We start from the raw sequence: 14,153 nt of genomic DNA on the forward strand, positions 1-14,153 counted from the left end.
GGTGTCTAGTAATGCTGATGTTTACATTGTCCATCTTATTCATGTAGCATTATTTTCCTCTTGGGGCCTGTTTACACTTGCTTCAAAATGTGTCATTGGATTTTTTTTTAAGCACTCTGAAAGCCAATCAAAACACATGTCGCTAAATAAAATGGTTACCTTACAGTCCTGTTCACATGTTTTGTGCTTTGCTTCACTTCAAAAATTTTCACCGCATGTCACTTTCTTGGTGCTTCAAAGTGTCTCCAAAGCCTCCATAGAAGTCTGATAACGCTCGCTTGCAGCACCTGAAGCTTTTATTCAGAGTTAACTTCACTTTGTTTTGGAGGTATTGCAGGTATAAGATATACCAGGATGTTTGGAAATCAAAATACGAACCAGTCAGCAAAACCATCAGTCACTTCTGGTTCATGTGTTTATATATTCTGGAATTTTCTGGTGCAGACATGGCATCTGATTTACAGTATGGAGCAGCAGGAAGGTGAGTGGGGTCGTCCGGACTGGAGTGGAGAAACTAGCAGATGGCACACGTGGTGTGCAGCATGGTAACGCTACAGGAGAGCGGGAACCGAGTGGCAGAGAATTGGCAGAGCTAGGGGACCAGAGCAGATGTCATGTGGTGAGCAGCATTGAAGCAATTTAGCACAAGGGTGCGGGAACCGGAGAGAGAGGAGGATCAGCCATCCACAAAGGGTCAGCAGAGCTGGGGTTACTACTGAGTGTGACATTGGAAGAGCAGGGGATCTGCTGAACAAGGGGTAGAGCTGGGGCTCCACTGGGTCCCTTTACAACAAATAGAAAATCAACACACACACAGGGCATTTGCCGAGTTTCAAACGGTAAATGGTAGACACTTTAATGTGTGTTGAAAGCGAAGCAAGTGTAATAAAACACTATTACTAAAATATGGTCTCATTGGCTTGATTCTAGTTTGTTTTATGATGGTTTGTGTGAGGATATTGGGGAGTAGAGGGAGGGGGATAGATGTAAGTGAGGAGATCAACTTATAATCAAGAAGCGGAGAATAGAATCCCTATATAGAGGTGTATGTTGTTTGTTATTATATTGTCCTGTTAGATGTTTCTTGTAAAATAGATATCTATTATAGTCTTTGATTGAACTAATCTTTTTCTGTTTGCACTTAAACTAAATGAAATGTTTATTACTTCTATGTTCATCACCAATTTGTTTTAACCTTTGTATGTATAAAGCAACAACAAAAACAAAATAAAAATTACTTGATTTAAAAAAAAAAGTCGAAGCAAGTGTAAATGAGCCCTGTAAGTGTTGAGCTCAGTTGGAAATATTTTATTACTATTTTTTTTTTTTCTTTTTTTAACTGCTTCAATACACTACACTGAGAGTTGTCTAAATGTTTCAATATATCTCTCCCTATTATCTCTTTTAATAGACCCAGAAATAAACGTGAGGGACCTGGTATGCTGGTTCTGGCACCAACTCGAGAATTAGCTCTTCAAGTTAAGGCAGAGTGTTCCAAGTATAAATACAAAGGATTTGAAAGGTACCAGTTTTAGTTGTAACAATTACATTTTTTTCTTTTCATAAAGAATACTTAACAGAAAAGTGTTTTTCCAAAAAAGAAAAACAAACAATGTTCCATTATTGAACACAAGCATGGTACAAATGCAAAAATATGGACAATATCAAGAAGTGCATTATACACTAACAATTTTTAAAGTGAGCAAAATGCACATCAGGCAAACTTGTAGGCGAACTGCACCGTGGGTAAACCCCAAATGGAGAATTATCAATAAAAAGGAAGAAAAATAAAACCACCACTCCCTTTCCCCATTTAAGACCCAAAAGGGACAAAGATGGTAAAGCAGCCACTCAAGTACCAAAAGAAAAACAGAAGAAGGAAGTGCTCAGCCTAAGCTGTCTATGGCTGCTTCACCTTGTCAAAAATGTATTGGAGCTGTTAATGTAGGTTAACTTGTATAAAGGAAGAGCAGCATTAATAGTTTTTTTTTATTTTTTTTCCATGAATCTACGGAGGGAGGGAAAATGTAATTTCATCTTAGAATAAATTCCCAGTTGGCATAATAGAAAAGGTATGCTAGCAGTAGTTTAATACACCTAGGCCATTGCTTATCATCCTGGATCCCCAACAGAGCCATCTCTGGTGAAACCAGAAGAGTCAGCTGGAGGCAACAATTAATGAGTTCCACGATCTCCCAATACTGAGCAAACCCCGGGCAGCTCCAGAACATATGGATATACATTCCTTTTAGCACTACCACACCTGGGGCAATCCTGCGACCTCTGGGGATAAATTCTGTGCAGTCTCTGGCGGGTATACTAGACCCTGTGCAAAAATTTTACATGTATCAACTTGTTTTTTTTTTTAATTGACCACTTAATGCTACCTTCCAAACAGTCTTCCTGATCCATGTCTGGATTGCAGGGAGCAGACTGCGCTTGTGTTATCTGCCACATTGTCTTCAAGCAGGCCCACCCACGTTTTAGCAGTAGACAAGCACGACTTTGTCCATATCTTGTTGAATAACCCCCACATCCAGCTGGACCGCCTCAATTTTTGCTAGTGAGGGTCGCCTGGCATGTCGCAACGACCACCTGACAGGTGGCTATAGCCGCCATAACCTCTGGGGTGGCAGCAGACTACTCTGCGGGCTTTGTCTGGGACTCCATGTGAGCACGTAGCGGCTGGAAAACTGATCTTACCCCCTCTGCCGGCATGTTTAGGAGGCATCCACCAACTAGTTGCTCAGGAAATGGCACACAGATACCCGGCCAGGATAGTAGAAGCAATTTTCCTGCAGTAGAGCTCCTGAATAGACTTCTGGTCACTCAGCCATCTTGGACATGCCCCACAGAAAAGTTTTATCTCTAATTTTATGTAGGAGAAATTTTATTTTATTCTATCTTCTTTTATTTTATTTTCACTTTTTCTTGAAGAATCTTCTTTCAACTGTCGGCTGAGAGACAGGCTGGATAATATAGATCCTTGTAGTCTACTCAGTCCGACCAGCAAGCGTGGGCACACCTTTGCAAAGAGGCTTGGTCTGCCACGCCATACCCCATGACTCCTGGGGTGGCCGGTGAGCTTTGCTCCGAGGTCCACATATGACTGGGCTGTGGTGTTGTCTCACTCACAGTGGACCGGGCCGACAGCTACCTCCATTTCGGTTGTAGTTCTGTCAGGAATGCGTCAGCGAGTCCTCGCTTGGACGGGTAAGTACAGTCCCTCCTGCTTCGGTGGGTTGGTACAGCTGGGCATTCCTGGGGTTTGGGGGTCCCTTCTCCCTTCCCTGCTCCTTTCCCTTGCTGCATTGCTAACATTGCCGCTGTCAGGGGGGAGGGGGCCTTCCTGAGGGGGCTGTTATCTGGCCTGTGTTTTTTCTTTTTTGTATTGGGCTTTCCTGTGAGGTAAAAAGCCCTGTGATGAGCACAGATGTTTATGATTATACTTCAGCAGACGCTGACTGATTGGTGACACCTGTAATGGTTTTGCTTTTTATGCTGTATCTGTGACTTGTCCTTAAATAAAACAGCCCTAGGAGGCTTTTCCTGTTTAAACACAGGTCCCTGCAAAAGTTACCTCACGGTTCTTTTCCTCACAGGCAGCGCTGGGCAGTCTCCTCCTGAGGGAGTCCCCTGGTTACCCCTGGTCAGCGCAGCAAGTGGGTGAGAGGCCCTGAATAGACAAAAGCTCCTAGAGCCCTATTTCTATGGACAGGTGTGCATATTATAATACACACTATGTAAATATTGGAGTCAGTATCTGGGTCCTTCCCCACATGCTGGTGGTGGCAGCAGGTGTTAGCACCTGGGATTCCCACAGAGTTTTTATTGTTAGTCCTGGACACGGTTTGTGCCAGGGTGGGGGTGGACTGCGGGCGGGCGGTAAAATAGTGCCCCCTTCCCCCGTTATCCCCTGGGGAATGCTCTGTTATGGAGCCATGGACCAGGTACCTAGTTAAAAAAAAAAAAAAAAGGCAGAATAAGGCATTTATGGGTGCGCTTTTTACTGCTGCAAGGGACTCTCCTAAGCTGCATAGTGCAGCTGGGTTTCCGCCGAGGGCTCGGTCTTTTTTGGATCACACAAATCAGACCGCTGTGTAGGTTTTTTCCTTCTGTGCCCTTCTTTGATAATTTCTGAGATGCGGAATGAGAAAAGCCGCTGAGGGCTTTTGTAGTCCCTCACCGCCGGGCGGGAACCCCCACTTCTATGGATCTGACTGATAGAAGATCCGAAGTACTGACCCATTCCATGTTTACCATGCTGGGGTCTGGCTTGTGCCCACTATACTGGGGTCTCAGTCGACGCTGGCACCATTTTTTGGGAGGTTTTTCAATTGCATTGAAAACTCCCATTGGCGCCCATTTTGTTGTAGCCCCGCTATGGCGCAGCTTACATTGTGCCGGCCATTTTCCTGTGGCCGCGTTCTGAACGCTCGGCGGCCATCCTGGAGTAGTTCTGACCCCTAGTGCTGTATACAACTCACAGAGTGAGCATTTTGCACCAGACAGTGGAGGAGCACCGACTCTCTCCTGAGGTTATTAGCCTAGCGGACCATCTGGTCCAGGGCCTCATATAGGTCTGTGATGCTTCATTGAATGCTGCGCCCTTGTTATCCAGGGCGTCTGTTTCAGAATGGTTTTATGCACACGGTGGTGTAGTGCTTAACTCCATTACTTGGCAGCAAAAGAGTCATTGGTTAGAATCCGCACACTGACGCCAATCTTCCTGGAGCTTGCATTGTCGCTCCCTGTGTCTGCGTGGGTTTCCTCCGGGTACTCCGGTTTCCTCCAAAGACATGTGTGCATACACCTACATAATATACATACACACCATGTGTGTGTATTATTTAGGGGCAACCCTCCCAGGCCGTCAAAGGCCCAGCTGGGGGACTATTCTGTCCCTGGGTGCATAAGCCGATCACGCCTCACCCAAATCCTGCCAATGTATATAGCCTTCCCTCCCTGTCTCTGCCCTGGTTCACACTGGGTGCGATTTGAGATGCGATTTGACATGTCAAATCGCATCTCAAATCGGCGGCAATTGTCGGCAATGGCACTGTCCTAATCAGTGCGATTTCAAGAAGTAGTTCCTGTACTACTTTTTGCAATTTCGGGCCGCGATTTACATTAAATTGCGGCCGAAATCGCGGCAGAATCGCGTCAAAATCGCAGCCGCGAAATCGCGGTAAAATCGCGCATTTTGCCGCGATTTTGAATTCGTAGCAGTGTGGGCCTGGGCTCTGGGTGGGAGGGGTGGCTTGCAGGTTCACAATTCAGTGAAACCTCCCTGCTCTCTGACTAGTGGGTCTGCGAGGTGGTCTCTTCGGAGTACTAGATAGGGTTTCCTCCTATCCACAGAACAAAGTTCTGTCCTTGTGTCTTCCTCTCTCGGCCCGTCGGTCTGCCTTGGGCAGTGTGGGATTTGCTAAGCTGCGAGGTAATTTTACCTTTCCTGCAGGACGAGAGTTTTGGGGTTTTCTATGGGCCTCAGGCCCTAAATACCTTTGAACGTCGGGTAGTTCTGCATGGAATCCATTTGTTCGGTGGTAGCTGCGCTTCATCCGGGGGATGTCCTGACGTCCTCGGACATCAGGGATGCATACATTCATGTCCCGTTTTGCACATGTCACAGTGTTTTTTTTCTGTGCTTCGTGATGAGAGAAGGGTCTCTGTCAGCCTGTGGCCCTCCCTTTTGATCTGGCGTCGGCACCATGGGTTTTCAGCTGCGAGGCTTTGCCTCATTGGCTACTTGGACGACTTTCTTCTGAGAGCAGCTTCTGTCTCCGACCTAGTGGATGGGTTATTCCCATTCAGACCCTCCGAAGATTCGGGTGGATGTTAAACGTTTAGGCCAGAAAGTGTAGCTCGGTGGCAGCAAGCCTGCCCTCCATGTGTGCGACCCAGGGTTCAAATCATGGGCATGCTAGGTTCCGACTCAGCGTTGGAGTATCTAGTGTTGATCCAGACTCCTCAGTGGCAAAGGTCCTTCTTCCCCCTGGAGAAATTGCAGACTCTTCAGCCTGCGGTGAAGGTATTGGCATCACGCAATCGGTCTTCTCTCCGGGCGCCTGCTGGTTCGGGGTCTGTGGGTAGCCTCCTTCAAGGTGGTACTGTATGCCCAGTTCCACACCCTGGTTTTCCAGGGGAACTACTGTCCAGGTGGTAAAAAATCTCTTGTCTCTGAAATCATTAGATTCCTGTGCGCCACCTAGTCAGAGTCTCTCTGAGTTGGTGACAGAGATTCCCGACTCTTCGGTCCGGGAAGTTGTTCCTTCCTTCCAGTGGTCGGTGTTTACGACGGATGCCAGCTCACGGTTTGTGAACCTGGAGGTTCACAAAACTGGGGGGTCCAGTCGGCCCTGAGTCGCTGGACTTGCGTGGACCTATGACCACACCTCCTTGAATGTGTCTGGTCTCGGTAGCTACCCAGGGTCGGGCCTGGCTAGTGCCTGGTGAGAGACCGCCTGGGAATACCAGGTGCTGTCTACTGTTCATTGTCCTACTATTTTAGGCGATCAGGCTATGCTTCTCCTTGTGGTCGACCGATCTGGTTTCAGCCAGACAACGCCACGGCCTTGGCTTCAGTCTACCATCGGGTATGCCGGCAGGCGGACTACTGGAGTCGCCAGATGCTGGACCAGGGCGATTGGTCTTTGTGCTTGGGTTGTTTCGGCTCCCTTGCAGGAGGTGAGCCTCACATGGCATGGATCTCCTGGCAGCTTGTCTTCGCCGCAAGGGTGTCAAAGTTAGTGGCCAGGTCTAGTGATCTTGTACAGACGCGTCAGTCGCGCTGGTGGCCCTGTGTTGTCTGTATCAGTGATTTTTTGCCATTCCTCCATGGTAGTTGCTTCCTCGGCCGCTCCACAGAGTGGATGCTGAGGAGATCCCGATGATTCTAATCACTCCAGATTGACCTCGGTGTCCTTGATACGCTGATATCAGGCGCCTGGTAGCGGAGGCACCCTGGCAATTGCCAGGGCAGGAGGTTCCTGCCTCAAGGTCCCATACTTCCTCCTGTTGTACAGTCACTGACTTGCTCAACATGGTTATTGGAAGCCAGACTTTAGGTGACCAGGGTCTGTCTGACTCGGTCATCTCAACAGGGCACCGTAGTCTTCTTCCGGAGGATCTACCGTCGCACCTCTCTTGGTGCGAAGGGATGGAGTGACGTCCACGGGCGTACTCTCGGTGTCAAGGGTCCTGCTGTTTTTAAAGCTTGGATTGGATCTAAAAATTGCTTAAAGCACCGTTTGGGGGCAGATTTCAGCCTTGGCTGTGTTCGTTTAGTGGCCTTTTTGCGGCCCATTCCCTGGTGGGTCCCCTTTTTTTGTGTGCAAGGGGTTTGTCATATACTTTCCCCTCTTGGCCCATCTCTTCCCCCATGAGTTTTGACTCTGGTGCGCTCGGTTCTTCAGGAACCTTCCTTTTGGAAACATCAGAGAGATTTTCTCTTGACACTATCTCAGAAGGTGGCCCCTTTAGTGGCCTTTACCTCTGTTAGAGGGGTTTCTGAGTTGGCGGTCTTGTCTTGCAAGCCGCCATGCTTGATCCCCCATAAGGATTAGGTGATGGTGCGCCCGCGACCTTCCCTTCTTCCGAAGGAGGTTTCGGCCTTTCATACTTTAGGCGTGGTACGCGCTTTGCGGGTATACCAGCCTACTACGGCTCCATTTCGGAGCTTCTGACTCTCTTTTGTGTCGGTGTCTGGTCCACAAAAGGGCCTGGCGGTCTCGTCGACCACCATTTCTCGGTGGATCAGGCAGGCCGTCATACAGGCCTATGCTTCTAAGGGGCGGGCCCCCCTTTCCGGTCACGGCACTTTCGACCAGGGCAATTGGTGCTTCCTGGGTTTTTTTTTCGACATCATGCGTCGGTCTCACAGGTGTGCGAGGCGGCGATTTGCTCGTCCGTTCACGCTTTTTCCAGAATTTACATGGTTGCTGTGAGTGCATCTTATGATGTTTTTTTTCAGCCGCTAGTTTTTGCCGGCGGCTGTTTAAAGTTGCACCTCCTCCGTTGAGGAGCTCTGCTTGTTTTGGGGTGAAGTTAAAATTGTTTTTACTGATATATTTCCCACCCCTCGTTTTTTGACACTGCTTGGGGACGTCCCACTTGTCAAGATTTAAGGAGCTGTGTCCGTCCATGGACGATAAGAGAAAATAGGATTTTTTGTACTCACCGTAAAATCCTTTTCTCTGAAGTCCATGGACGGACACAGCTCCCACCCCTCCTTTTTAGGTTTGTACTGCTTGTTACGAACTGAGGCTGCAAGCTGCAGTGAGGAGGGTTATGTCTGGAGGGACCGCCCCCTGGGCGGGGCTGTTCAACTCTGTTAATGTAACATGTATTTAACATGTTTCTGCCTAGTCCTCTCCTGTAAACAGGGAACATAACCCACTTGTCAAGATTTAAGGAGCTGTGTCCATCCATGGACTTCAGAGAAAAGGATTTTACGGTGAGTACAAAAAATCCTATTTTTTCTCCAAGATCCATTTACGGATCTGAAGATCAAAGAAACATCCCTCAGTGAGATTCTCTCAGAATGTTGGTCATCCTGGAAGGCCATTCCTACCAAGGCTCAATTCTGATCAATGCCTCTCCAAGGCCAGCATTTTGATGGCCTGGAACAAGCACACTATTTTCGACATCCCTATGAGTCTCTCCAACCAAGCAAGGAACTCCCCATCTTGGTGGATTTCCAATCCAGCTTCTGCCACACCCGTGGAGGGTGATAATAGATGCCAGCCTCACAGGCTTAGGAGGGGTGTTCAGTTTCTCACTGTTCAGGGAATATGATCACGCAAGGAAGCCAAGCTCTCAATCAACATCTTGGAACTCTGAGCAATAAAACTAGCTCTAAATGGACCCCCTTTTTTTTAGGGTCACCCAATCGGGTACAGTCGGACAAACCCACAGACCGCTTCTCTGCTGTTTGCATCCCAGGAGTAGATAATTGGAAGGAGGATTACAGTGAGGGGGGGTGGGGGTATTTGATCCCCTGCTAGGTTTATTTTTTTACAGTGAGAGACAGAATAACAAAAAAAATCCAGATTTTTTTCAAAAGTTTAATTGATTTGATTTACATTTTACTGAGTAAAATAAGTATTTGAACCCTTCACAAAACATGACTTGGGACTTGGTGGCAAAACCCTGGTTAGCAATGAGAGGTCTGATGTTTCTTATAGTTGGCTACCAGGTTTTCACACATCTCAGGAGGGATTTCGTCCCCCTCCTCTTTGCAAATACTTTCCAAGTCATTAAGGTTTAGAGGCTGACTTTTGGCAACTCAAACCTTCAGCTCCCTCCACATATTTTCTATGGGATTAAGGTCTGGAGACTGGCTAGGCCACTTCAGGACCTTTTTTTTAATGTGCTTCTTGAGCCACTCCTTTTGTTGCCTTGGCTGTGTGTTTTGGGTCATTGTCATGCTGGACCACCCATCCACGATTTATTTATTTTTGCCCTGGCTGAGGGAAGGAGGTTCTCACCCACGATTTGACAGTACATGGGCACCGTCCATCATCCTTTTTGATGCAGTGAAATTGTCCTGTCCCTTTAGCAGAAACGCACCCCCAAGGAATGTTTCCACCTCCCACGTTTGAAGGTGGGGGTGGTGTTCTTGGGTCATAGGCAGCATTTCTCCTCCTACAAACACTGCAAGTTGAGTTGATGCCAAAAAGCTTGATTTTTTTTTTCTTCTTTCCTCTCATCTGACCACTAACCCCGTTCTCCTTCTAAATCATTTGAATCATGTACATGTGCTTTCTTAAAGGGGTTGTAAACCCTTATGTTTTTTTCACCTTGATGCATCCTATGACTCAGGAGCCCGCCCACAAGGTAACCCCTCTTGGGAGAGAGCTTCCCAGAGGGGGTTATTTATTGCGGGGAGGATCCGTGGGACCCCAGAAGAGGATGTTCGGGGCCACTCTGTGCAAAACGAACTGCACAGTGGAGGTAATTATGACATGTTTGTTATTTAAAAAAAATAAATAAATAACTGAACCTTTAGTACCACTTTAAGCAGGGGGACCTTGCAAGCTCTTCAGTCTTTCACGGCGTAGTGTGCTACTAATTGTTTTCTTTGGGTCTATTGTCCCAGCTGCCTTGAGATCATTGACGAGATTCTCCCATGTAGTTCTGGGCTCATTCCTCACCATTCTCATAGTTGTTGAAACTCCACTAAAGTTACAAAAAAAGGGACTTTAGGGGGCTGGGGCTTCTCATAAATCACAGAATTTAAAAAATATTACATTTTATTAGAAAAGTTAAAAGGCAAGTCGAAAAAAAAAATGATAAAATCACAATGGATGCAATTACAAATATGGATGACATACAAAAGACCACTGACTCTGTTGGGTAATGTGAGAATACCCAATGCGTTTCAAGTTTACAGCATTGATCCTCTTCAGGGGTAAGTGGTTCTAGAATAAACGTTTTATGTCTATAATTGACAAAAAAATATAAAAATTCATCCTGTATTGGTTGTACAGTAAAAGAGAGCTTTTCAAACAGCAGTATAGATATACACTGACCATGTGGTTTGCATAGAATATCATTGGTATTGCATCCTAATAAAAACCATGGAAAAAGTTGCTGCCATAGACCATTCAGACGAGTCCAGATGGTGGAGGTGCACAGTAAATCCAAACAAGACCACCCACAAAAGGCACTCTGCTTATGCCCCAAAAAGGGAACACGCCACACCAGAGACTGATACACCTGGAGTCTCTGAAAGAAAGAGTATAACTAGTTACAAAAAATAGAATAAAGCATAAGCATATTGGCTAAACTCTATATTGTGTGGTTATTATTCAGCCACTGCACAGACCTTTTTCCTAAGTGGTTTGCAGCAGTGAAGGTGAGATCGCCTAGGTCATACCGTGTGGCATGGGATGTTCAGACTGCACATCAAAATTGAGCTGTTAACCTAAAAAAAAAAAACGGGGGACAGCATAAATATAGGTGGACCACTGAGCATGGCTAGGTGATTGCAGTCCATAAAGTATGGACGGCAAATAGTTCAATGAACTCGAATATTCGAATAAAGGATTCATCCTATAATTTACCTGTGGTGTAGCTTGGTCTCTGTTCAGTCTGGACAGTGCTGTTAGACAGCATGTGACCTGAGCTCCAAATTGACCTCCCATATGAGTGTGTCTGTAATCTAGTGGGTTCAGTTCCGGTGAGCGAGCATCCTGGCATCATCTGCTGAAGGAGGAGCGCCGGATGTGACGTTGCGGTGAGGAGGACCCGCATCAACAGCGCATCTGGGAGCCATGGCAACCAAGTGAACAATAACAAAAGCCTGCACGGCGTAGGAACCACCACGGGCGCCCTCCGTGCGTGGGGTGAATGAGAGTGCAGGGACACATCGCACACTACCCCCAGAGGACAAAAAAAGAAAACCCACAGGTAATCACAAGAGAAATACAGGCTACTCTCCAAAAAGACAGTGTGGGGTTTTTAAGTTGCACCATTCAACGATACTTGAACAAAAAGAGCTGCATAGTTGAGCTGGCAGAAGAAGCCTTTACTGCGCCAATGCCCCCAAAAAGCCAATGAGGTATATCATGGTGTTGGGTATGTTGTAACCAGGCTTTTTTTTGTGGAACTGCTACTTTCTGGCAACTTGACCGTGCACCTCCTTTTTTTGTTAGAGCAGCCTGTATTTCTCCTGGGGTTACATGTGGGTCTTTCATGTGACAACACTGCCAGAAATGTCACTTTGCTACAATGTAAAGTACTGAGTTTACAGCTTGTAGAATGGTGTAAATTTGCTGTCCCCTCAAAATAACTCAACACACAGCAATTAACCACTTCCCGACCGACTTACGACTATATACGGCGGCACTTTAAAGATGGATATCTCGGTAACGGCAGCAGCTGCTGCCACAACCGAGATATCCATCTTTAGTGTGAGCGGTCCTGTAAAAGATAACGGTGGTCTCCGCGGTGGATTCGCCGCGAGATCACCATTATCGGCGGCGGGAGAGGGCCCTCCGCCGCTTACCAGAGCCGTCGGTAGCGGCGGAGGCGATCGGGTCTTTCAGCCTGCTGTGTGGGGATGCGAGTGAGGGCAAGATGGCCCCCACCCGTCCCCATAGCATAACAGGGAGGAAGTGACGTCGGTCCCGCCCATGCGTCTTAAAGGCACATTTTTTTTGTTATTTTTTCAAATGACATTTCCATTTTTTTTTTTTTGCATTTAAAGCGGGAGTTCACCCATAAATTTTTTTTCCCCTTAGATGGATGCTGGATGGATGCTCGTTTTGTCTAGGGGAATCGGCTAGTTGTTTTAAAATATGAGCTGTACTTACCGTTTTCGAGATGCATCTTCTCTGTCGCTTCCGGGTATGGGTCTTCGGGAGCGGGCGTTCCTTCTTGATTTATAATGATGAGAGTACCACTCTAAAAAACAGAAAGTTCAATGTGGTCAAACAGCGCTAAAAATTGGTAATGATTGTCCAATTTCAATAAAATAACGTGCAGGCATTCATCTGAAACGAATTAAGGAGATCAAGGTAGTGAAGATAGTTGATAGAATATCCTACACCTCTTCCCAGGATAAGTCACCACTTGTGGGGCACACTCCCCTTCGGGGTACTCACTCACCAAAAGGCATAATATAGTATACACTGAAAGGTATCTTTACTCTCTGGATCCTCCGTTTCTCAAGTAGGTATCAGGCAAAGGATAAGGCTCCACATAAAAACAGAGAAGGGTACCAGACAATAGTGTAATCCCGTTTTTATTCCATAAAATAAAGCAATCCCTTTTAAAACAACAGATCCCCGCTCTAAATGCACGTACCGCACAATAGATGGTAACACACGTAAGTCCTCGGTAAGTGAAGGTGTCCTCTGACCGGCATCCAATCTCCCAGGTAAACTTCACGAACAAACTTGCTGGCAGAAGTTTGCAGGAAACAGTCGCATGGAAAGAGAACACTCTGAGACGTACGCTTGGAGCGCACGCGTCACTTCCGGGTCGCCGTAAGAATCTTGCCCTGACCAGTTTCGCTGTCCAATCAGCTTCTACAGAGGACGCCCTCTGTAGAAGCTGATTGGACAGCGAAACTGGTCAGGGCAAGATTCTTACGGCGACCCGGAAGTGACGCGTGCGCTCCAAGCGTACGTCTCAGAGTGTTCTCTTTCCATGCGACTGTTTCCTGCAAACTTCTGCCAGCAAGTTTGTTCGTGAAGTTTACCTGGGAGATTGGATGCCGGTCAGAGGACACCTTCACTTACCGAGGACTTACGTGTGTTACCATCTATTGTGCGGTACGTGCATTTAGAGCGGGGATCTGTTGTTTTAAAAGGGATTGCTTTATTTTATGGAATAAAAACGGGATTACACTATTGTCTGGTACCCTTCTCTGTTTTTATGTGGAGCCTTATCCTTTGCCTGATACCTACTTGAGAAACGGAGGATCCAGAGAGTAAAGATACCTTTCAGTGTATACTATATTATGCCTTTTGGTGAGTGAGTACCCCGAAGGGGAGTGTGCCCCACAAGTGGTGACTTATCCTGGGAAGAGGTGTAGGATATTCTATCAACTATCTTCACTACCTTGATCTCCTTAATTCGTTTCAGATGAATGCCTGCACGTTATTTTATTGAAATTGGACAATCATTACCAATTTTTAGCGCTGTTTGACCACATTGAACTTTCTGTTTTTTAGAGTGGTACTCTCATCATTATGTTTTGATGCATACGTCTTTTTGATAGTATGTTTTAAATAGCTGCTTTTTACACACTTTTACCTATTTATATGAAAATCTGGTAAATACTAACATATCCACATTTACTACTTTGAGGTTTGTGTGTCAGACCATTAACCTCTAGGTGATTGACTGAATCATCAACATATCATTTGTGGCCTAGCATCCTGGCGCTAAGGTGTGTCACTAGGCCTGGTGTGGCACTGTATTAATACTGTTCCTTCTTGATTGACAGTCTTCCGATAGGCTTCCGACGGTCGCATCCATCGCGTCACTAGTAGCCGAAAGAAGCCGAACGTCGGTGCGGCTCTATACTGCGCCTGCGCACCGACGTTCGGCTTCTTTCGGAAAATCGTGATGCGATGGATGTGACCGTCGGAAGCCTCTCGGAAGACTGTCAATCAAAATAGGAACGCTCAGTCCCGCAG

At 46.6% G+C, this 14,153-nt stretch overlaps 1 protein-coding gene across 4 annotated transcripts in view; it reads left to right on the plus strand.

Annotated features, from left to right (window-relative positions):
* DDX43 (DEAD-box helicase 43) overlaps positions 1-14,153 on the plus strand; it is a 263,226-nt gene that overhangs the window by 111,737 nt on the left and 137,336 nt on the right. For 2 of the 4 annotated variants that reach the window (XM_040349947.1, XM_040349949.1), the window contains exons 8-9: positions 338-481; positions 1,412-1,522. In XM_040349947.1, the coding sequence (XP_040205881.1) occupies positions 338-481; positions 1,412-1,522 (255 nt within the window). The remainder of the gene's footprint in view (positions 1-337; positions 482-1,411; positions 1,523-14,153) is intronic. The other 2 variants (XM_040349950.1, XM_040349951.1) reach the window with 1 other exon arrangement.

This window comes from Rana temporaria, chromosome 4, assembly GCF_905171775.1.
Source record: "Rana temporaria chromosome 4, aRanTem1.1, whole genome shotgun sequence".
NCBI lineage: Eukaryota > Metazoa > Chordata > Amphibia > Anura > Ranidae > Rana > Rana temporaria.